Source organism: Cheilinus undulatus, linkage group 23 (assembly GCF_018320785.1).
Source record: "Cheilinus undulatus linkage group 23, ASM1832078v1, whole genome shotgun sequence".
NCBI classification, from domain to species: domain Eukaryota; kingdom Metazoa; phylum Chordata; class Actinopteri; order Labriformes; family Labridae; genus Cheilinus; species Cheilinus undulatus.
Window position 1 is genome coordinate 15,663,545 of NC_054887.1, and position 26,094 is coordinate 15,689,638.

Here is a 26,094-nt window from a genome sequence, read left to right on the forward strand (position 1 = left end):
TAGGAGAGGAGGCTGAGCTCGCCAGCGCTTTCCTCCAACGGAGAACACCGAGAACGAGGAGGAGAACGCCGAGCACAGACAGACCAGAACGCTGAGCAGACAGACTAGAACGAGGGGAACACGGAGCTGAGAGAGTGGAGAAGAGGAGCAGGAGCCTAATCCTAACCTTTTACCTAATCCTAACCTTTTGCCTAAACCTAACCCTAACCCCAGACTTGGCCGTTGATCCGACATCCTAAAAACTTGCCCTGAACTCGCTCCATCTCTTGCCGCAGACTTTCCTCAGCTCAGCTGGACTTCTGAGACTTTCTTTGCGGACTTTTTGCTTCCAGAGGCGATCGCTTGTCTGGATTCTGCTTCTGGAGACGACTCACTCAGATTGGCTCTCTTCTGATCACCCCTGGCTCTACTTCAAGGTGCGTTCTCTTCTCGTTCTGGGGTTAATTGTAGGGAGTGAGCTGCTCGTACAGAGCGTGGCGTAGACGGCTGCTGTCCTCTCTCTGCTCGGCGGCGGGGGGATGCGGAGCTGCTGCAGCTGCTCTGTGTGTAAATGTGAGTTTGGTGTGTGGAGGAGGTGGAGCTGTGTTTCTGGATGCAGCTCCGCGCTCGTGTCTCCATCAGGATGGAGCTGTGGGGTCACGCAGCAGCCTCTCCGCTTTAACGCCGGTGACTAACGAGCTTTGGTTTCAGTCATGATTTTGCCTTCCCACAATCATTAAAACAAGAGATTAAACGAGATGTGATGCCCGCCGTGTTGTGCTCGTTCTGTCATGTGTGGTAAATGAAGCACACCCTCCCTCCTTCACAGCAGAGTGTGTGCTCTGCCCCTCCCACCAAAACAGCTCTCACTTTGATTTAAGTGAGGAGCAGAGGGAGCCACACTACATTCTCTTGTTAGAGTGAAAAGGTAAAAAGCTACAAAAGAGGACAGAAAAGCATTAAAGATAACAAAAAATATAAAATTAACTATAAAAATGAGTTGTTTGTAAAAAAACACCTAGTCTTTATCTGATTTTTTTTTCATTCATTTAGAGAAAAGGAGAATGGGAGGCAGTCAGCTTTCTTTGCCTTGTCTAACACATTTGTCTAAATGTGTTTGTGTATTTGGTTCATTCTTTTAATATTTAGATACAAATTAAATGTAGAAAAGGAAAAAAAAATCCTGACTTTCTTGTCCTGAAAGACAAATAACTGTATGTATTTAAATTTTTTCTATTTTTTGCTTGCGTCAAAAAAAGTGTTATTCTGGGCTGTCGAAAAATTACCTTTTTCCAATCATGTTTATTCTCCAAATTTTCTGAAGTTAATCGCAATTAATCACATCCTTTCTACTGCATTTTAAAATTACACTATTTTGCATTTAAAACTGTTGTGTCATTTTGTATTTTTCTACGGTCTTAAATTAAGCGACTTCCTGTTTGGATACAGACCTCTTTTTATTGGTAGATTAAAGATATAACCAGTATACAGTATGTATAATTCTAAAGTAAACAGGTGAGACTCCCAGACAATTGAATTTCCCTTCAGGGATAAATAAGTTTTTGTATTGTATTGTATTGTAAACACAAACTTAACCACGGAAAAGGAGCTTGTTATGGATCTTAAAGGAAATAAGTGAACAGTAAAAAAGTTATGGTCAGGTTTTTTAACAATGGGACAATAAAGTGTGAGATTAATGGTATTTTAAAAATCAGTTCACTATTTGTGGACCTTAGATGATTGTGATTAATCCGATTATTCTTTATAGTCTTAGTTTCGTTTAATACAACCACGCCAGTTTTGAGGCATCAGAGCTGGGACAGTGTGAAGTATCTTGAAGAATTTGTTAAACGATTGTTGCTGCTCCTTGGAGGCAACACAACCAATTAATTTAATTACTTGAAGCATTGGTTTGCAACCTGGGGTCGGGAACCCCTCTATCTGCTCTGAGGTTATCAAAATTATATTTGCAAATATTTTTAAACTTGATAATCAGATATATGAAGTAAACACAAGACACTGCTCTAACGGATGTTTTATTTATGGACCTTTGATGAGAACAGAGTTTTAAGGTCGACTGTCTGGATTTTATCACAAAACAATAAAAATGTACAGTTAATTTTTGTGTGTGGGTCCTGTGGAGCTGAGCTTGTACTAGATACAAAAAGAGGAAAAAAGGTAGAGAACCTCAGGGTGGTAAATGATAAATCATGTTTATAATCATGACCTCAATATCAGTCAATAATCATGATTATGATTCTGGCCTTAATCGAGCGTCTCTAGTGAGTGAGAGGTGTGGAGCTGGTTTGAAAATGCTCCATGGGAAAGGCATGAATCCGTCAAAAACTGCAGATAAATTCCAGCACAGACCAGGGTCGGAAATTTGCTTCCACCACCCGTTGAATGCAGATATTTTTGAGCAGAGTCGGCAGTGGTGGATTTAGCAATTTTGGGGCCGTAGGCGGACACATGCAGGGGGGCCCCTCCCCACCACCACCACCATTTAAATTATTATTTATATTTTTTTAAAAATCCTACTTGTAAAATTGATGTAAAACCAGCTGACATGATTGTTTAGCATTGTTTAACAAAAACATTCAGATTACAAAATGTCCATTTGGAGACTCTCAATTATGTCAGAGCAATGTAAGTTTGTATGTTTATTTGAATGATAAATTACAATTGACTCAGAGATAAATATTTGCTACATTATGGACTTTTTTTTTTAATTTGGTCATGCTTTTCCAACCAAAACCTCTCAGAAAGATGGCAAACATATTCGTTTGTTAATATATTTGTATAATATGTATTACAAAGTATTTGTTCAGTTAATAGTTACACTAAATTACTTGTTCTGGCGTGGTTGTTTTAAATAAAAGGTGAAAAAAAACCTAACCACACAAATATGTACAATTTACTATTGAAAGCTTTAAAGTCTCTATATTTTGTTCCTTTAATGAGCATGTTACCTCCTTAAAATTCAAACAGCCAGAGTGAGAGAGGCCGGTGCAGAAGAATGGGTTAAGTCAGGGGGCTCCTATAGCTGGGGGCCGGAGGCGAATCGCCTACCTTTGCCTAATGGTAAGTCTGCCTCCACTGACCTTTGGGATGTTTGAATAAAACTGATATAACAGTGATTTAGTGACAGTAAACAGCAGAAGCCAAGTTTTCTGCTTGGCTACAATGGAGGCTAAAACCAGATTGAAATGGTATGAATACGACAGAGAGCAGGAGGCTATTCCCAGTATTAAATAGCCAATAACATAAACATTATATGCCATTATTATTGTATCATTCCTCATTACATTATTGCCTGTGGCATTAAAGTAAAAAACTGAGACGCTATAGATTTTTTAATCCACCAGCCGCAGTGAGAGGTAAGAGAAAAAGTTATTTTTTCAACCCTGGCATAGACTAAACTGCACTAAAACATGACAACATTGGATGGTTCATTAGGACATTAAATGGTTGTTTATCAGAATCCTTGTAAGCTTTGTCCCATGCTGAGGTCAGGAATGTAATAAAAAAGACTTTAAAAAAAAAGCCTGCTTAAAAACAGGCAATACAGAAATGCAGAAAAGTTAATCTATACCCAATACTCCTACTCTGAAAACTGCACTAAAAAAAGCTGCAGAAGGAAGGAATGAATCCGTCTAATGTTGAAGACAAAATCCTGAACACGGTCTGGATTACACAACACCACTGACACTATACAGGATGAGAATCAACAACTTGACCTCTTGTCTCTGTCATGACAAAGGTTTGGGGTCATGTGGGAGAGGTAGAGCTGGTTTTCAAAAGGACAAACCCAATTCCAAAAAAGTTGGGGCGCTGAATAAACTGTAAATAAAACAAAATGCAACAATTTTAAGCCCATACTCACAGTAGAACATAAACAACATATCAGATGTTAAAACCAAGACATTTTACCATTTCATGATGAATCCGGTTTCTCTAAAGCAAACACAAAAGCACCAAATGTTTCTTGGCTCTGAGGTGGTTTCCAGACACCATTTCTCTTATACGACCATTTCACCCTAAAATGAAGCAACCAAAGCTCCGTAGATCTCATTGAATAGAAATTGTCTGTAATATATATTGATATTTTAGCCATTTACCTATTTTTAAACTCTCACTTTCAGTCACTAAGTATGACAACATTTTCATCATAGCACATTTCATGTAACAAAAAAAATTCTCTTTGCACTTAAACAACATTCAAAGTAAAACACGGCACAGGACGACTTTTTCCTCTTGTTTTTTGGAATAATGCTCTGCTATAATGCTCCAAATGTCCTCACTTAGTGAAAGGCCAAGACTGCAGGCAGACCACTTCATCCCCTCCCTCCCATCCCTTCATCCTGTCTTGTGAAGCCATGCTGTTGTGATGGATGTGATATGTGGTTAAGCATCGTCTTGCTGAAATATGGAAGGCCTTATGCAAGAGATGTCATCTGGATGGGAGCATATATCTAAAACCTCTCTACATGCTAGGACACAATCTGAGGTTCCCAAAAAGAATGTCCAGTTTTGATTCATTTGACCACAGAACAGTTTTCCATTTTGCCTCAGTCTATTTTAAATCTGCTTTGGCTCAGAGAAGGCAGCGGTGTGTCTGGATTGTACTCACATATAGCTTCTTCTTTGCATGATATAGCTTGAGCTTGCATTTGTGGCTGGCAGATATGTTGTTTATCTTCTATTGTGACTAAAATATGGTTTTATGTGATTTGACAGTCATTATATTCTGTATTTATTTACATTTTACACAGCAACCCAAGTTTTTTGGAAGTGGGGATGTAGTTCCTCTCATCTCCACCATAATGGAGGTTTGGAGGCATGCTGTTGCTTCTCTCTGTGGTGTGAGACCCCACCCCCCCCGAGAGGAGGGGTGAGGAGGGTGAGTGAAGGCAGGCTGAGAGAGGTGTCAGCCTCCCTCTCTCTGCTGCAGGTTTAGTGATTGCTGAGATTTCGTCGTCTGAAATAATTCAGTCCATGACCAAAGCTAATTAGTGTCAGGTAATACGCTGTCAGCTTTAATGCAGCTCATCACTCACAGAGCCGTTTATGACCCATCTCATTATCGCCACCGCCTTTTAGGCTGCAGACGCATGCCAACCATCGACTCAAGACTCATCCTCCACCCTCCCTCACCTTCTCTCACCCTCTCTCACCCCTCCACGGGAATATTTAAGAGAAGAACTTGTCCAGGTGGAGAGGGAATTTTCACTACTTTATTTAATGCTCAGTAAAATCAAATGTACTGAACATTTGAAGAACTACACTGTTTTCATTAGACATGTGTAGGACAGGAATGTGTCCTTCAAAAACTGCAACCATCTATATTGGTCAAATAGGTTGACAACTTTTGGAGTATGCAACAATAAATTGACAAACATCTGGGATTATGAAGTTCTCTTTTCAGTGTCACTGGTTCCTGTAGTGAAACCCTCCTTTCCTAGCCTCCATTGATATTTCTGAAAATCCTTCTGTGTGTATGAACCGAGCCAACAGCTACCTGAATACTCATGACTATAAAAAATGTGCAATCCATTGCAATTCATATTGTTCATTAAGGATAATTTTTCCAAGTTTAACACCATACATTCCCTTTTTCTACACTGATCTAATATAATGTAATAATAATAATCTGGTGTTTACATTGTCAGTGATTATGTTGGAATATATCCTAAACATATGGCTTCATACTGCGCTGGCGTGAAGGGTTATCATTACCAGTTGGCTGTTATCATTTATGGTCACAATTCTGACTTTAATCTTTAAATTCTGAGTAATCTCAGAAGTCTGGTTTTAATCTAAGAATTCTAACTTCAACTCAGAATTCTGACTTCAATCTTGAATTCTGATTTTTATCCAAAAATTCTGACTTCAATAAAAGAAATTCTGACTTCAGTCTTGAAATTCAGACTTTAATCTTGGAATTCTGACTTTGATTTTAGAATTCTGAATTCAATCTCTAAAGTTTGACTTTAATCTCGGAATTCGGACATTAAATTCAGAATAACGACTTTTTCAGATTTCTGACTTTAGTCTAAAATTCCGACTTTAATCTCAAAATTCCGACTTTATTATTCGTTGTCTGACTTCCTGACTCTGATTTGGATCTAGGAATTCCGATTTTATTCCCAGAATTCCAACTTGAATCTTAGAATTCTGAATTCAATCTCAGAATTCTGACTTAAATCTTGAAATTCTGACTTTTATTTGAATTCTGACTTCTTAAAGTTATGACTTTAATCTTAAAATTCCAGCTTTAATCCCAGAATTCCGCCTTTTTTATTTTAATATTGACATAAATCTCAGAATTCTGACACTAACCTAAAAATTCTGACTTTAATCTCAGAATTCTGATTAAATGTCAGAATTTTGGAATTAAAGTCAGAACTCTAGCTTTGATCTTAGAATAGAAATAGCAGAAAAAAATAAAGTTAGAGCAGTCTTTTCTTGAAGACCTCATCCTCTTCTGTAGGCTGTACCGATAAAAAATTAATAATGTTGCCCATCCCTATAAAATTCCGATGATATGGAGTGCAATCACTGATTTGATGAGATGTTTAGCTGCAGATCTTTGAGGGGGGAGGACCGATGTTTAGAGGGGAGCTCACGCTCTCTCTCTCTCTCTCTCTCTCTCTCTCTCTCTCTCCCACGTCACGGTGATTGTGTTGTCGGTGCTGTTGTAGATGGTCGCAGCGCGCGGAGGAGCCTGGTCTCTTTGTCGTCCTGTCATTGGCCGCTCTCTCTCTCTCCCCCTCTCCCTCTCTCTCTCTCCGTTATTCGGTCTTTCCTCCTCGGTCTCGTGCCTCTCTCGGTGTTCCTCGGTCTCCTCCTCTTCTCTCCCTGTCGGCGTCTCTCGGTGCTCGGTGCCCGCCGCTCTGGATCTCTCCCCCGGTAACAAAGCCTGATCCCGGCTCTCCCCTCCTCGGTTGCATGGTGGAGCTCCGGCGGATCAACAAATGCAGAAAAGGGACAAAAGTTTCGGTAAGCTGCTACCGGATGGTTCCGGTGTTTGTTGGTCACGGTGGTGTGTTTGTGATAACCTTCATGAGGGGGATCAGTGTGATCGGAGATCGATCACTCTCCGATCTACGGCTCCGGTGAACGTTTCACGGTGGGTTGACGATGTTTGATAGAGCTGCACGATATTTAACAAATGTACCGTTACCATCATTTTATCTCTATAAAAGATGGTTAGAAAACCAGAGCAGAAATAGACAGCAGCCTGTTTTAGCAGCTATAGGAGACATTTGGCCTGTCTATCTAAATACTGTGATAGGATGTGATTATTAATTTGATCAATATGAGAAGTGGTGTGAAGAATATTAGCTATAACATAGATTTAAAATCTGCCAATAAAGGTATTTATTTGGATTATTCAGTCACAAAATGTAAAAAGTTAATCTAAGCGATTATTTTATCAATCTGAGAGCAGCACCAGGTTCAATCAGTACAAGCTTATAAAATAAATAATAAAGTGACTATCAGAGTAAATTAAAATGTAAATTTAAGAAAGAATAATCTAGAAACAGGCTTGATTAATGATGGATAATATTTGATTGGATTTTTTTTATTTATAATAGCCTTATAGTAGTCTTATGCAAGATAGCCAAGACAGTGAGAGTGGAACTCAGTGATTTAGTTTACATATGTGTTAAGGGGTGAAAGGAAGTGGACTCATATTGAATCCCATCTCTTCTACATAATTAATTTATCATTATAATCTAGCATCCTTGTAGATTTAACCCTGAAAAACAGGTTTTTACCTGACATACTGCTCTGTAGTTGTAATTATCAATCATTTCAGTCTTGTAAAATGTACCTCTACTGATCCAGATGCTTGATGCCAAAATCATCTTAACCACTGGATGACCCTGGCCAATCAGAAGGCAGCCTCTGTAGCTCCATGTGGCTGAATGGATATAGTGTAGAGCAGTGGTTCTCAGTGTGGGGTCCCCTGGTGCCTTCCAAAAACAAAGAATATTTTAAAAGATTTCAAATTCAATATTTTATACCCATTTTTATGCAAAATAGAAGCATAAAGTTTATTACATGTACAATAAAAACATAGTCATTCAGTGAGATTAATGCTGAAATCAAAGTAATGTTGAAAAAATCCTTCAAATGTGAGTCTTCACATGATAAGGTATGTTCAGGTACAGTGGGGATCTCTAGCACCTTTAGTTTGGGGGGAAAAGGTTGAGACGCCCTGGTGTATTTATGATCATGATACTCACAGCTCCATCAGACACGGCACATGTGCACATGATAATTAAGAGCGTTTCACGAGCAGATCAGACATGCAGCTCCATCATGTGTCACCTCACAGCAGGCTGACAGTGGCTGATTCTACGAAGGTGCAGACGAACTCCTGCAGCTGCAAAACATCGGTGATGTTTCTACATGTAAATCTGCAGTTTTTCAAAGAGAGCAATGTGTAAATTGCACAGACTGCCAATGTTAAGAAAAGTGAGTGAAGCTGCAGGGAAGCACTGGCATTGTGCAATTAAGAAAGTGTTCAGGAGTTTTCCTGCAGTTTTTCATGTTAGAAATGAAAAATGACTCAATACTGGGCGTCTAAGACGTTAATTTTTACCGCCATGGTATCAAACAGATATCACTATTGTGTGATTTTTTACTAGAATCAAATCAAAGTTTAATTTAAATGAGCTGATCTGTGATTTGTCACCATGTTTTGTGTTGTGATGGTCAGCTCTAACTTTAAAATAATCCAGACTAAGAGCAGCAGATTATTTGATCGATGTTTATCTTTAGTATTTTAGTGAAAAGTCAAGTCTAAATATGCTCAATAAACTCAGCATCTTCACCGTTTCTCTCTCTGTCATGTGTCTGCGAGCGTTTTCAATCGGTCCCTCCGTCTCTCCGCTGCCATGGCAACAGTAATTAAACTGATGGGGTGAAATGTCAGCATCTCTGAGAACAGCTGCGACTGAAATAGCTGCTCCGCTCATCCCTCTCACTCCCCCTGCTACAAACACCCGAGACCGCACGGTGGAGGCGGCACGGCGGGCTGCATGTTGCCGGGACTGGACCTACGGCGGTCCAAGGAGGAGGAGAGGGAGGAAGAAGAGGAGAAACTAAAGGGAGTAAAGGAGGAGGAGGAAGGAGGGAGTGATCCGAACCAAACGGCAGTGATTAGCTCTCCTCTCCTCCAGCAGCTGTGGTTCCTCTCTCCGTGTGAAAACCAACCTTTTGTTCAGCTCCCCCCTCCTACTCCTCCTCCTCCTTCCCCTAGCAGGAGGAGGAGGAGCGCGGTGCTCAGATTCCTGCCGGGTTGTTACAGAGTAAAGAGGAGTAAAACTCTCCTCCTTTTCTTTGCTAATGAGCTCACTTTGTAGTGGAAACGAGCTGGACAGAGCAGCTCTGAATCAGGACGACTCTTTACAAGACTACCTCCTGTTTGAATCCCCGTTCAGACTTCACCTATCAGTCTGTCAGAACCAAAAACTTTGATTTGGTTCTAGTAAGAATTCCACTCACAAATTAACACCCTAAAAGGCCCATGTTACATTTTACCCGGCGTTAGTTTGTGCCACACTCACCCCTAGATGAAAATCTTTTAAACCTCCTCCCTAGTGGTGTTGAAACGATGCATTGCGATGCAGCTATAGATGATTCTGCATCGATGCAGAGGCAGCTGTTAATCAATGCTTGTGTTTTTTCCCCCTGCAGTTACACCCACTGTAAAAACTCTAATAATGACCTGTTCCCTTAAAAACCGGGCTGCTTCCAATACATTTCATCAGTAGTCGATTTAAAAGACACAGCTTTTCCCATCTTTGTGTGATGTTCTGTCTTCTCAACTGATCAACTCCTAGGCTGGCGCATCAACACGGAAATACTCAGGGGTTGTAGAAAAAAGGATAACAAAAAAAGGCGTTTTAATTGAAGATACATGGACTCTTTAGAGTTCATTATGTTTGTTGTCCACACTCACAGCTTAAAACCAGCATGTTGCGTATGTTTCAGCACCATCGTGATAATTAAACATGGTTATGTCAAACATCACTGCAAGACAAAACTCACATCTGTGGCATAAATGTACCATAAACTCAGGAAATTGAAGTATAAAGAGTCGATATGATCGATTTACCAGGATCCTGGCAAAATCAAACACTGACTTACTATGTGCCAACATCGTTCCCTTGACTTCTTGACTGGTATTTTCCCTTCAAATTATTAGATTTCAAAAACCTAAAAAAATCAATCAAAATCACAGAAATTTCCAAGACATTGCCAAACATTTAATTCTTAAACTTTACAAAAATCAAATTTAAAAGGCAGATTTCCTAAAATATTTCCAAAATATTTCAATCAAACTTTCTAAAAAGCCTAACGATTTAAATATTTTTTTCACCAAGAATCCCATGAAATATCATCAAAATTTTAAAGCAAATTCCACCCTCAATTTTCAAAGAATTTACAAAAAAATCCTTTGACAAACATTCCCCCAAACATTTAACGAGAGTACCTTAAAATTCAGAGCACATCCCTCCAAAACCTTGTCAAACACTTCAAAATATAAAAATACCAGAAAATATTAACGCAAATTCCCCAGATTTTCCAGGGAAATTAAAGAAATTTCTGAGGAAATTCTAAAAAAAATTACATAGAATTTATTATGCCAAAATGTAATATCCTCACATGTGCATGCAGGGTCTCAGGATGTTAAAGTTCAATTTGTTTGAGTTGATATAAAATAAATCTAGACACAGGAGGCTACTGGTGACATTTTAGCTGAGATTTAAAATCCTAATAGGATGATCTGAAGGTCATTTCTATGAATCAGAGACGTGTGGGTGCGAAAGAAGGAAAGAAAGAAAGAAAGAAAGAGGTAATAGGTATATTTGATTTTAGTTTTTGTTATTGTTTTTAGAAAAGTTAACCTATAAATTAAGAAAAAGAGAGAAATCAGCAATACTATCAAATACAAACCCTATTTTAATACACATTTTTTAAAAGCTGCTCTTTTTTTAGAAAAGCCTTTCACTTTAAATAAGGGAAGAATATTTATCGAAATATTTTTGTCACTAATGACATAACAAACATCTTACTATTAAAGTTCACTTTTATATTTAATCTGCAGGTCAGTTTTTGTCTCTAGATGTTGAATAATCTACTACTTAGGTATCACTTATCACCTGCACTGAAGTAAATAAAGGCTCTGCTTATTATTTAGGGTTTATGTCAGGGTGCATATTTATCTATTTTGATTTCCAGTGTAAAGAAACTGACATAGATGGTTCATATTAATCTGACAGCTTGCCTCCATTGATAAACAGCAGCGATGTAGAAAAGAGGAGATGCAACCCATCTGAATGAATAGTGATACTAAATCAAATCAAAGCCTGATCACTGAATTAAATGTAGTCAGGATGCACAGCTCTAGTCCACACCTCTCACAAACGCATCAACACACAAAGGTATAGTGTGTTTCTCATCTCTGTTTTAATGCTCCTGATCTCTGCTGTAGATTCACTGTCAGGTCTTTATTTACCTGGAGGTCGTCTCGCAAAATTTTTGTGCTTTTCTCTCTCTTCAAAACAGCACGCATCAATCTTATAAAGCCGTTCTGAGCCCCCTGTCATTGCTCTGGGCCCCACTTAGGGGATTACTGCATTTACGTTGCTTCTCCAATATAGGAAGGTAATGGAGTTTTAGTTTTAATCAGGTTTTTATCTTCCCACTATCATTAAAACAAGATAATAAAGGTTTAAGACTCACTTTGTTGACTGTTGTCATATCCATCCCTTTAGTCATGTGTGGCCTGAACAGTTCATCACGACTACCTCAGTAACAGCTCATTTATTCATTTTTAGTGTCATATATATTTTTAACCTTTTGTTTGGTGTTTTTTTGTAAAATCAATGAGTCAAAATCAATTAAAATAATCCTGAATAGGATTTTTGCAAAAAGACACAGTTGCCCTGACCACTCAAAGACAAGGGACTCAAACCTCTATCACAGTCAACTCTGAGTCAATAATGATGACCAAAAACTCTAATAACTAACAAAACACTTTTTCTACCTTTAAGATAGTGATTTATTCTAAGTGAAACAAACTAAAATGAAACTAGAGCTACCTCCTGGTGTTAATAGGCCTCTGCTGGCAGTGAAAGTACACTGGTGGGTCAACAAGGCGAAGCAGATGACACCTGCTTTAGACTGGATGTGTGTTGGCTGTGTGACAGCTGCAGCCTGTGTCAGCTCATCAGCTCAGTAAATCTCTCATTCATTTAAGAACTTTATACAGAATGCTTTTCTTCTGAATTATCCATGAAGTGATAAACTGCGCTTTTACTTTGAAAGGAGAAAGTGTAAATGTACTGTGTTTATCTTCCCTGTGACATATCTTACAGATGTGGACATACGTATCTGTTAAAACAAGGTAGATATGACTATCTAGTCTCTGTTTTGACCAAGAGACGCACAGCTCACAATAAAAATGAGGCAAGCCTTTTATTCTCTAAATTCTCGGTGTGTGAGATGCAGCCGCCATGCACCCTGTCTGAAGGCTCTGACCTGTTCACATGTATGCTGAAATCAAAATCAAGCAGACATGCAGTTCTTACTCAGCCACACTGCCAGTCTGAAACAACCAGAAGATGCCACAGTAAGGTTTAAACCGCTGTGACATCACATCCTAAAATAAACTTTTTTTTTCAATATGAGACACATTTGCACCATGAGTGAAGTTACCAGCTGAGTTGGAGTTTCTGCCTGTGACTTTAGGTCTTTTTAAAAGACAAATTAATATTTTTCATTAGTATGCATTGCCTTGTAACCTTGCAAAGCAGATGGATACGCCTGTTTCTGTGTTTCTCACTGGCGAATCCATCTTGCAAAGCTCCCGTCTGAACCGTTTGGGCCTGATTAGATGGTGACAGGACTAATCAGCTACGAGGGGCAGTACTTTCGGGTGCAGCGGAGTCATGACGTAAGCAAGCAGCAACAAGAGACCAGTGCAGTTATGGCGGAAGACATTAGCGTGGATGCTGCTAAAGCAGCAGTTTTATCAGAACTTGATGACGTTTCTGTGTTAAAAGAAGAACAAAGAACAGCAGTGAGTTGTTTTCTTTTCAAAAACCCTCCAAGTTTTTTTCAAAGGCTCTGCCCTTTCCCAAACGCTGTCTATGAGAGCTTTACCAGAGGGATGTGTCAAACAAATCCATCTGTGCCAGGTTACATTGCCTTGCATACCGATAGAAAAGTGGAGACCAACTTTGCCACAGATTTGCTAAACATCTAAGGCTCTCAAAAGTGTAGTTTAACTATGTATAGTGTGGTCTAAGTTAGACACTTTAAAGTGTTTAAGTCAACTCAATATGAGTTTAATTAAAAATGTTAATTCTTCTGTGTATTTTAATTCATTATAGAGGTGTGACATGCTCTAACGTTGTCTAGTTTGACAGCCTGAGCAGATGTCAAAGATGTGAAACCTGACCAGTAGGAGAGCATTTGATCTTTTCTTTGAATCATCATTAACGGAGTGACTTTGAGCAAGTTCCCACTTTTTCTCCCTCCAAGGATTTATGTGTACATACAGGGATTTTCTTGACATTTTATCACATTCATAGCTGAAAAAACATGTTATCTGAGCCAGCCTTTAGGCAGCTCGCTCCTGGCTTCTTCCTCTCTACTCTTGGTTAGACTGTGATCTGAATCAGTCCTTAAAGATGGATTCATTTAGTTGAGATGTTTTGACAAAAATGTGAATTTAACATCCCCAAAGTTAAAAAAAAAAATGTCCATTTAAAGAAAACCCCAGGCTTTTTGTATTTTCACTAAGATGGGGAATAATTTATTAAGAACAAACTTTAACTCTTCACAACAAAATCTCAGACTGTGCTGGTGAGAGTTTGTGTTGTATCAGGACAAAGGGGAGTGTTGGGGGGGGTAGTGGGGGTTTACCTCCTCCTCCTCGGGGAGCAGCAGGAGAATACTAATTCATCCAACAAAGACTCCTCAGGGCCAACAATACAGAGGCCACGCCCCCTCACACTCAGAGAAAGTGTCAGCTCTTTGTGCGTGTGTGGGCTTTAAACTGTTACTGGTTTCACTGGTTACAGACCAGTCAGACAAACAGCCTGTAAACAATAACAGGCTGTTATATTCGTCTTCCTTCTTTTGCTGTTAAAAAGTACAAAAATATCATCTTTATTGTCAAAGTGAAAGCAGATTCTTACAAAGTAATGTTAATTTAATAAAAATATGTAAGGTAAAATAAGGGACCGTGTAAATATTAAAATGACTGACCTAATTCAACAGTCCAGCCAGTTGGTGCTATAGTCTCACAATTAGTGAAATGAGAACACCTGAGTGCAGCGAATGTGTCTCAAGTGACTGTAGTATACAGACACCTGTGTCTGGAGGGTCCAGTCACTGGTTAATCTGTACTCCTGGCTACCATTACACCATGAAGGCAAAAGAACACTCCAAGCAACTCAGAGAAAAGGTTGCTTAAAGTTTAAGTCAAGGGGCAGATACAAAAATAAATAAATAAATGCACTGAACATCCACTTAAAACAATCATCGAGAAATTAGGAATATGGCACATGTGTAAATCTGCTGGGATCAGGCCGTTCTCACAAACTGAGGGACCGTGCAAGAAGGAGACTAGTGAGAGAAGCCACCAAGACACCTATGACCACTCCGAAGGAGTTACAAGCTGAATGTGGGAAAATATTGTAAAGTCCTGGAGGGCAATCTTATTCAGTCTGTAAGAGCTTACAGCTTGGGAGGGGATTTATTTTCCTGCAAGACAATGACCCGAAGCATCGGTGAAAGCTACACAGAGATGGTTTAAAGACAGCTAGGTGAATGTTCTGGAGTGGCTGAGTATAAGCCCAGACCTCAATCCAATAGAGAATTTGTGGCTGGGCTTGAAAAGGGCTGATCAAGCTGATCCCCGTGCAACCTGACCGAGCTTGAGCTGTTTTGCAAAGAAGAATGGAGTAAAATTGCAGTGTCCAGATGTGCAAGCCTGACTGAGACCCATCCACACAGACTCAGTGCTGTGATTGCAGCCAAAGGTGCAGCTACTAAATACTGACTTGAAGGGGGTGAATATTTATGCAGTCACTTATTTTATATTGCATATTTTTATTTCATTGATATTACTTTGTAGAAATCTGTTTTCACACTGAAACTTGAGAGATTTTTTTTCTTAAATTTTCTGTGAGAAAAGCCAAATTATTTTCACCATGATTGGTTTATAAAATCAATAAAAGGGGGTGAATACTTTTTATAGGCAAAAAATGTCAGTATTTTCAGTACTTGTTGACTCAGTCCCATTTCTCTCCTTGGCTCCACTGCGAGTTTTCCTGTCTAGTGGTAGGATGTCCTGATTCTTGTTGAATGGAGGGTTAGGTTAAAGGTCCAGGGCTACATGGACCTTTAGAGATTTCCAGAGACTACTTATGACTTATTAGGACCTAGAAGGGTTGTCACATTTCATAGCAGCAGATTTCACCACTACACCTGTAACTCTGCTTCACCCGAAACTGAGGATTAGGGGTCAAAGTTTGAAAAAAGTCTTAGATATCAGTTGATAGATAACACTGAAATATGGTTATTGATCAGTACGATCAAAAAGTACCTGAATAACAAATTCTCCAACTTCAGGACCAGTGATGGAAGCTGGAGAAAGATGAAGGAAACACTAAATAAATATTAGGTTTTTAAATATCAGTTATTGGTACCCTTCAGTGCTGATTTAAAGGCATGATAAATGCTGTGTAACTGTGATCTGTTTAATAGTGAATTATCTTTAAAAACATGATGAAAACATGAACATAAATGTCATAAATCTCATTTTTTCACTACTCTTTAGTTTAATCAAATGATTCTTTGAGGAATTATTTCCCTCTGTAGAGTTAAAGATGAAGGATAAAATAGAAGTTTGATATAATAATATTTAACTGAATGTTACCTTTAATTTTCTAATACCGCAGTGAAGGACTGATAGATGACTGAACTTCACAACACAGCAGAATGGGATTTAAAATAAATATGGAAACCGTATAAACTCTATCACTTTATAAAAACTTAAACATCTTTTGTTTTTACAGTTTTTAAAGTCAGGGATTCCAGGCGTTGGGGATTTCTAAATTTGTTAATTTCGTCAAAAAATGATGTTTTTTCCACCCTCTTGTCTTTAGCTTGGATTAATATTATTTTAATTATTGATCTTTGCTTTATCGTCATTTTATAAAATGTGTTTTTTTTATAAAATGTGTTTTATAAAATGTGAATTTGTCTCTAAATCTATAACATGCTTTCTCAGTTATGATCACTTTCTCCTCTCGTAACATTCGCTGGATTGCAGTGGAAGTTGAATCTAAAAGCTGCTGATGGAAATAATTACTCTATTCATTATCTTAAATAGACATTGTCATTGATTGGATAATCAGGTGCCAGCCTCCTTCTGTTTTTCATGTGTTAGTTTAAATAAGTTAAATATAGATACTTTTAAATTTGAAAGAATAAATAAAAAATATTATAAATCAGATATTTATGAACAGCCTGGTGCATTTAGATCTTCAGCTGAATGTGTCAATAAGCTACTTTTATTTATTTGTTTCTATTTCAACAATTCTGTCATTGTTTTTCCTACAGTACGTTTTTTTATCCTATTTCATGCTTTTTATTCCAGATTTTTTTGAATGATATTTTTATTTACAAAAACATAATGTCAAAATGAAAACTGAAAAAATAGCAGACAATAGAGGAGTGCAAATTAAATAATGAAAAAAAAATAATGCAGTAACATATGATGGGGAACTGGTGATGATGTCAAATATCAATAAACTCTAAACATGAGAGAAATAAACCACGAATACATGGAAAATAAACATGTTTCTATAATCATCTTTGATTACATGTATATGTTAGGTATAATCAGCTGTTATTATTTCTGTCAAAGTTTTACTCGCATCATTTAAAGCATTTATAAAATAATAGGTTCTATATCCAGTGTAAATTCTTTGTTTTGCTGAGTAAGCATTTATGTTTTGCTGGCACTGAACCAAAAACCTTGTACCTCCTTTTACAAGATTTAGATTTTTTTTCCACAAATCAGTGCAATTGGTTCCCCTTTACACATGTCAGTGAGTTTTTACACATTTTAATGCAATTAAAAGAGTCAAAAACATGCTGAATTTGGCTCTTCAGTGTTAAATTAATTGAAAAATACAACATTTTTTAATTCCCTGAAAAGTGCTGAATTTGGAGATACAAGGTTTTGGCCCAGTGCCAGTTATTTGCTTTTTGCTGATGAAATTAATAAAACATTCCTGTTTAATTAAAGTAAGTAAAATTGTTAAAATGAGAGTTTCCCACAGTTTGTAACAATGTGACCCTCTCAGTAAAGTTACCCATCTGTGAAGACAAATTTAACAAGTGTCAGTATTGATCTACATTTAATACCACAACATCAAAAACAAAAGTCCTTGGCTGAAATGCTTAGTAATTTACTGATTTTAATCATCAGATAAACGCCTCATGTATGCTAGCATGCTGTCTAAACTGCACAAATCTGTTAACATTTTTAAAAGTGGGTGAAGCAGGCAGAAGTGCTCTTTTAGACTCCTACACACTGACACAGTTGCACAAATATATTTGCAACATACTGACAAGAGGAAGAAGCTGGAGAGGGATTAAGCCAAGATTTTTGTGCAATTTAGACAGTGTTACCTCTCTTGTGGTTGAGCATTAAAATAACAGAGTGCGTAATTATATTTTATTAAAAAGTAACAAAGTATTGATGATGGTAGCAACTTTAGTGTTGGTTATCTATTCCTGATTCATCATTGGATTAATATGCACCATGTTGACAGAAAAATAATTAAATATAATAACAAATATTTGATTTATATATTATACATTTTTGTCCATACACTGTCACTGTAGCATTCTAAATATCTAGTAAGATCTTATTCTTTATATTTAATTATTTAAAAGAATGAATTACAGGGTTTTCATCACTGCTGTAAAGTCGTCTCTAAACGTCTCCTGTCTCATCTAAAACTGTTGTATTCATGCAGCTCATTGGATAAAATTGGCTTGTGCTGCACAGTAGATATGAAAGGAGGAAGAGGGTCGCTGCTGGTGTCTCTAAAATAAAATGTGGAGGCTGAGTGTTTACTGGACATTTAGGCAGAAAACATGATCATATCTGAGCACTATGAGTGAAAATAATCCACACAGTCAGTGAAGCTGCAGCCATGATGTGTTGGTCTACATTGTGCTGACTCAAAGCCATGCATGTGTTGTATTGGGACACAATGACATCAGTATGAAAGGTAGCAGCTCTCAGGCCCAGGTGGATCTAAGGTGGAGTAATGCGAGTGCAGCTCATTGTGCTTAAGGATGGACCAGGCCTAGTATGAGTACATCCTAACCCCGCCCCCTCTCTCTCTCCACCTGTCAGGTATCCAAATGCTGTCCGTCCAGCCGGACACCAAGCCTAAAGGCTGTGCCGGCTGTAACCGGAAGATCAAGGACCGCTACCTGCTGAAGGCGCTCGATAAGTACTGGCACGAGGACTGTCTGAAGTGCGCCTGCTGTGACTGCAGGCTGGGGGAGGTGGGCTCCACGCTCTACACCAAGGCGAACCTCATCCTGTGTAGGCGGGACTACCTACGGTAAGAAACACAGTATAGAACAAACTGTAAGTATTTTTACATGGGCAGTGTAGTTTAGCTCCAATCAGAGCTGGACTCTGTCATCATCCCAGTACACCAGCACTGGGGGAGACTTCATTCAGTAATGGTTGGTGCCTGACTCTGCCAGAGGTGATATGTTAGTCTGTGTGGACCTTCTCTCTTTTGACCTTGACCTTCACTGTTCTGTATGTTCTACACACAGGCTTTAGTTTTGGTATCAGTACACACGTTAGACATCAGACGATAACCTCACTCCTGCTACACGTAGAATTTATGCTATTCATCTCCCTGGTCAAAGCTTGGTGTCAAGGCTGTGGAGCATGCTCAGAGGGTCTATTCAGCTGTTCTGTCATATCTTCATATAACTGGTGATACAAAACATGTATCTGTTCCTCTATAAAGAAATAATAAATGGTATGATTCTAATTAAAATCAAACTATAGTGAAACCCAAAAGTCCAAAAACTTTGTGACCTTCTGTCACATTTCAACTAAAAGAGAGAGAGAGGGAGAACTGTGTAAATTACATAAATGTCATAGCAACATTAGGAAAATTAGGTGGAACTGGCAAGAAACGTCTCTAAATTTACCTAAGAGGACAAATACAGGCTATCATGTCATACAGAATAGTATCACTAAATCATATTTGGTTTTGTATTAAAATCATATCATTACAACTCAGTGAATCATTACATTAATCTGTATGGTATTGTATCTTATTACATTTATCAGATCATACAATAGCACTGTTTATTTTATGTTATTGCATCACATTGAATTATGTGGTAGACGCTATCATCACATCATGAATGGTATTATATCATATTGTATTATATCGTACAGTGTTAATTTAGTTCAAATCCGCGTTAAAATCGGAAAGACGAATGCTAATTAACGTTACATTATGATGCATTTAAAGACGGTTAGACTTCTGACAATTCGATAAGGATGATGTTAACTAATCATGATGTGTTCAAAGTCACATGAACAAAATTGGAATTTTAGTTTTTGGCGAAAATTCTGAATAAATGCGTTCCATTTAATTAAAAAATGCTTATCTAATTATTGATATAAATAGATTTAAAACATGAGTTCAGTTGAAAACATACTGTATAATTTTTCCAACCAAAATGCACCAATTTTCAAATAAAGACTAAAGTGTAAGGACTTTCTATCAACTAAAACTGGACTAAAATGTTTTCAGAGTTTCCGTTGACTAAAACTATGAAGGGTGAACAGGACTAATTGTGACTAAAACAAAACTATTTTTTGTCTAAAGACTAAAACGAAGACTAAATCTAAAAATGGCTGCCAAATTTAACACTGATATCGTATCGCATGTATCGTAATGTATCATATGCTGTCTTGTCGTAATTTATTGTATGGTATTACATCAAATGCTTTCATTTCGCATTGATCAAATTGTATCATAGCACTAAATCGTAATGTATCATATTTTATTGTAGCATATTTTAATGTATCATATCTAGAGTATTGTATCGTAATGTATCTGATTTCATCACATTGTATCAATCATTTAGTATTGGTATGGTATCATACACTATAGTATTTTAATGTATCCTGGGCAGACCCTCACTCATTACAAGTTCCCCCCATTTTTCCAAATGTTTCCAGCATAGTTGTACTTATGTAAGCATCTGCCTGCAGTCTATGATTATCAAAATCAACAAAATTCCACTAATGGGTGTTTAGGATTTCTCTTTTGTTGCTGCAATATCAAACAAGTATATATATCCTGTTACTTTAACTTTTGAAATAAATACGCCATGCTAGATACAGGAATAAATGTTGTATTCATTTCACATCATTTCATCAATAAGCATTTTTTGTTCTTTTTCTTTCAGTAAATCACATAAGGACATGTTTGGGTTAAAAATACTCCCCGTGGAGGCTGTTGGGCATTAGTTAATGGAAAACTGTAAACACCAGTTAAAAGAAAGAGCAGCCTTATGTATTTATCTGTGTTCATTCATTTTTTTTAATCTGACTGCAATTTTCCTCTACGCTGCACCTCACTCACGCTCTCAGCAGCAGCGGTGGTGGTGGCGTTTATTAGAGCTGCTATCAGGAGGAGATAACAGACGGGTAATAACATCCTGCTCTCTCTCTCTGTCTGTATGAACACGTATGTAAATGTTCATGTTAACATCAGCTCAGCCTGTTTGTCTGTTTATGTCAGAAAGACGACAACGAGTTTATCAGACATGGCGTCTGTTTTTAAAAACCTGATTGCCTTTATTCCTTCATGAGTGTATGAGCATTTATTCTGTGATGACTGAGTTTCACTGACACACGTTTATACGCCAACGTTGGAGTAAGTAGTAAATCAGTCTGTGACGGTTTGGTTTCTCTTTGATAAAACATAAAATGTCGTTAATACCCCGGGCTTTTATTGTGAAATTATTCACTGTAAATCTTCCTGTAATGTCCCAGTCTTTTCCTCCTTCTGTCTTTTAAAAGATCCTGCCTTAATTTGGGATATGCTTCAGTATGAAACAGGCCTTTAATGCTTTTTTTAAAAAACTCACAGCAAAGATGAGACAGTTAAGCTGTAAATTTATACCGGATTGAACTGGGGAATAAATCAGGAAATTGATAAATATAATTGATCATAAATCAATAATTTGATCTTGATTTTAGTGCTGTCATGATACCAAATCGGTAATCCTCAATATGATTTTAGTCAAATTCAAACCATATTCAAACCTATTTGACACCACAACTTACTGATTTTGATCATCAAAAATTGCAGGCAGGGGTGCAGATGGCCTAGTGGTTTAAGGCACGCCCCATGTACACGGGCGGCCTGGGTTTGAATCCGGCCTGTGGTCCTTTCCCGCATGTCTCTCCCCCACTCTCTTATCCCTGTTTCTGATTCTATCCATTGTCCTCCTCTGTTATTAAAAGCACTGGAAGTTCAAAAATAAATCTTTAAAAAATGCTGGCAATCTCCTGAACATTGTCTAGATTGCACAAATATGTTGGCAATATTTAAACAAGAATTTAGAGAGCAGTGAGTCTTGAGTCTGATGTTAAATCAGTGAGTAAACAGGTTTAATGATTCTGATCTATAGATCAATTAGAATCACCATTATTCTGATTTTTATCCTGATCAGTCAGCCTTGGTGTTTCGTCTGAGAATAACATCCTTTAATTCATCTTTATAACAAATCTGATGTAGAGCCTGAACTCTCTCTCTCCTCTATGAGGAGTGTAATTTTCCCACAATCCTTCTCTGTGATCAAGCTTTCATCAGGTGTTAACTTCGTCTTCAGTTAGCTCCATCTTTGGACGAATAGATCCTCTCTGAAAAGATGTTTCCTCTTAAACTGTTGTCTTTGAGATGCTCTACATGGTCACACAGAGCAGAATGATTTATTTAAAAGGAACCATACTTGGTAAGACAAGCTCATCTGATTGGGTGGATATTTGAATCTCCTACTGAGCAAAACAACTTTCTACACAGTAAATTTACCTGAACTCTGAAAAATATAACATTTGGACCCAGTCGATTTGGAGTTAAAATCACTCTGCTTGCATAATAATGTTTTCAGACTTGTTTTTACTCTAAAAGGTGTATTTATTTTACTCTAAATGATGATCATGTACTCCATGATTAACAAAAATAAAACTTTGCTGCAAATGTACTTAATACAGAGTAATACAGATCATAGTTACTCATTATAGAGCTGTTTTTACCCCATGCAGTGTTGTATTTAGTCCTTTCAGAGCCGTTTTTCATTCCTTATAGGAATGTTTCCTACTCATTATGGAACAATTTTTCCTCCATATGGGTAACTTATGTAGAGCTGTATCTTACTTTTAATAGATTGATGTTCCTCTTTGTATAGAGCTACATCCTCTTAATAGATAATTCTACTGCCTTTCCACCTTTAAATAGAGGAAAAACCAAAGAGGGTTTTTGTCCTTTTCAGATAAAGTGTTCTAATATTACAGAAACAATAGTGCTGAACATATCACAAGAACCCAGCAAAGGTCGTAAGGTTAGTGCAAATGATGGTGAGCTGCCTGGTGGTTGGCAGAAGCACTGGCAGAGAGACACTGCAGAAAAGAGGGCAAAACAGAGCTGAAAAAGGCAAAACACTCACCAAAAACAAGACTAGATTCAAAGGTTGAGGAGCTGCCAGGTTACCTCACCAAAAGCTGTAGCATACAGTGGTGTCTAAAAGTTTATCACCAGGTGAGGAGATCTTGATTGCCACTGATTAGCTGCAGCTGGGACTCCTAATGAGCTGTGACTGCCCATGAGTGATGACAGACACATTCAAACTTGAATGGGTGTGGTTAAAGTTTTACTCCAGCCAAATTTCATCTGTGTTTTTATTACAACTCAGGTGGTGGCTGTTAATAAATACAGTCAAAAAGGAGGACATTTGACTACCTTTGAGTAAAATATTTTCCACTCTGGAAAAATTACTCTGCACAGATCTCTGCATTGTGAGAAAATTTGAATTTATAAACATACCAGGAGGCTGCCATCTTTTAGACCACTATGCACTCTGGGTAGTGTGACATCATCTGGTGACAGCGGTCCTCGGCCCGTACTATTTCTGTGCATTAGTCGCCCATAAGATCTTTACGAAATTAACATGCTCGCACCTTTAGTGAAGAGAAAAATTATGATTTTACTCTCAGTGTAAATCTAAATGAATTTAGTCAGAGGCAAAAAGGTGTAGAGATGAGCTGATTTTATAGTTCCTGTTTTAGTGCCTGCAGAGAGAGAGAGAGAAACACCCATACAGCTCTGAGTATTCACCGCTAGTCTCATCTTCATCATATCTCAATGTCTCAGTGATCATCTGAACTCTTTCCTTCTTTATATGCAAATAAACATAGAGACATATTCCACTTCAATAGCCTTTAAAAACAGGAAATAATGGCAACATACAAACACAATCTGTCTGTAGTTAGCAGTAATTTACCCGTTTTTTCTTCTTCTGTTTTTTTCATTTTATAAATATAGAGACTCACATCATTTAAGATGGTGTTACACATGTAGAGACAGAGCACTTAAAAAGAGTAACCAGGTGACTGTGGCTGTTATTTCCTGTTTTTAAAGTCACTGAAGTGGACTGTAGCTCCTTGTCGATTTTCATATAAGAGGGAAAGCGTTCAGGTGATCACTGAGACGTTAGGATATGAAGAAGATCAGACCAGCTGTGAATACGCAGAGCATGGTTGCTCGGACTCACCGCTCACATAGGTAAGCTCTCTTTCTATCTCAGCAGGCATGAATATAGGCACTATAAAATCAGCTTAACTCGTCGTCTTTTTGCCTCTATGACTACATCCACTTTGATTTACATGAGGAGTAACATCTTTGAGATTCGTCTCTGCACCAAGGGAGTAAGCATGTTCATTCTATAAAGATTTGGTGGATAAGCAATGCCGCTGTGGCTAGATGATGTCACACTACCCAGAGTGCATTGCGGACTCAAACAGGCAGCGTCCTGATGAATTAATTGAAATTTCTATTTAAATTTTTCTCAAAATGCAGATATTTAGTAAGTTGTTTTGTTCAGTAACATATAAGAGATAAAAATACAGATTCAATATGGTGAATTTGTCTGATCATACAGAGTTCCTTTTAAGAATGTGATCTATGCTAACTGAGTCTAACTGCTCCTCAAGGAGCTGCAGTCTCCTCTAGTCTGAGCTCACCTGACCACAGGTGTTCTCCTCTGAGACTCTTGCTCTACTTTGTCATCGTCTCTCCTTCTGAGTGTCTGAAAGATTCAGGACATCTCTTACCCTCTTCCTCCTCTCCTCACTGTGGTCATAGACAGCAGAGCGGCTCGGTTCCTCTGCAGCGTCTCTCAGCATTATAGTCAGACAGCTCTGTCTGTCTGTGTAGCCCTCTGAGGTTCACCTGCTCTCTGAGCATTAAATTTAAAAAACAATGTTTATATTTTAAAGACTGCAGAGATCACATGATCTCATCTAAAGCTCTTAAGGAGTTTTTTTCTGCTAAAAAAAAAAAAAAGAGTGTATTTATGTCTGCCGATTAGTGCAGCCTGAAACATGGAAGCTTCTTCTTCTGTGGTTTTCAGGCTCTGGCATAAATCATCCCTAACATCATGACCATTATGGATCAGATTGTGAAATATCCAGTTTTTAGTGATAAGAATTAGACTCTCATTAATCAGCTCTTATTTTGTAAAGACATTTCCATACGGGAGCTGCACAGTGTAGCGGTGGTTAGCTCTGTCTCCTCACAGAGCTTTCTCTGTGGAATTGGCATGTTCTCCCAGATTGCATGGGTTCTCTATCCTCCTCCATCAGTCCACAGACATGCTGGCTAGGTTCAATGCTGACTAAATTGCCCGTAGATGTGGGTGTGAGCATGCATGGTTGTTTTTATCTCCATATGTCAGAAAAAAGCAGAGAGGTCTGCACAAAAAACTCCTTTTTTTATCAGCAATAAGTGATGTTTGGAGCCAACATGCTCCTCCTCAGAGTGCTAATGTATCTGTAAGATGCCTTCTTACAAAAATCATGAATAAACATGTGACAGAACACAGCTGAAGTCTGTTGTTATTTAAGTAGATTCCCATGGTACTGGCTGGTGAACATCTGTTCTAATGAGCTGAGCTGGTGGTCAGACTGGTCATATGATTGAATTAACCCTCTGGTTGAATAAGTATTTCTGTTGTTTTAAGGTACAGACACAGTGGCAAATAAAATCACATTAAAATAACTCCACTACTGTGAACCTAGCGCTCCTCTCTCTGCTGCTCCCAGCTGTATTTTTTATTTTGACAGGGTGGTTTGAAGGATGTTGTTCTGCGAAAGGTTACAGCGCCCCCTGGGCTGCTGAATGTCACTGTCATCAACAACTTTGTCACCGTGCAAAAACACAAATACAACGGCACAGTGGTGGCTTTAGGAGGAGGCAGTTATCGATGATTTAGAAAACTTAAACCTAAGACTGATGGACAGACTCAGAGGATGCCTCTGCTTCATCATCACAACCCAAGAAGAGGTACAAAAACTAGAGACAAGATAAAATTAGATAGAATCCATCCATAGAAACATGCACAAACAGCCTGAACGATTTAAAAACAAAGTTAATTGTAATTATTTTGACTCATATTGTAAATTGCTCTTTTGCTCATCTTTCATAAAAAACAAGGAGCATTAGTTTTTGTAAACTTTTGTAGAAAAATGTACACTTTACTATTTGCATGATGTGTTGAGCAGAGCATCTCTGCTGCAAAAAAACAGATACTTTTACACACTTAGTTGAAGAACCTAAATAACTTTATGTGATTTGAACATTGCAGTGGGACTGATGTGATTTAATCATATGCATTAGTTGCTTAGCCTTAATGCAAAAGTCCCATACACCACACACAAAAAATCAACATACACCG

At 38.0% G+C, this 26,094-nt stretch overlaps 1 protein-coding gene across 2 annotated transcripts in view; it reads left to right on the forward strand.

The window, feature by feature from the left end:
* Nucleotides 1-343: 343 nt before the first annotated feature.
* The window catches only part of lmo3 (LIM domain only 3), a 43,554-nt gene continuing 17,803 nt past the window's right edge, over nucleotides 344-26,094 (forward strand). Inside the window, exons 1-2 of one of the 2 annotated variants that reach the window (XM_041780973.1) lie at nucleotides 344-416; nucleotides 18,446-18,659. In XM_041780973.1, the coding sequence (XP_041636907.1) occupies nucleotides 18,454-18,659 (206 nt within the window). In that variant the 5' untranslated portion in view covers nucleotides 344-416; nucleotides 18,446-18,453. Of the gene's footprint in view, nucleotides 417-6,841; nucleotides 6,979-18,445; nucleotides 18,660-26,094 lie in introns of those variants that run through there. The other variant, XM_041780972.1, reaches the window with a different exon arrangement.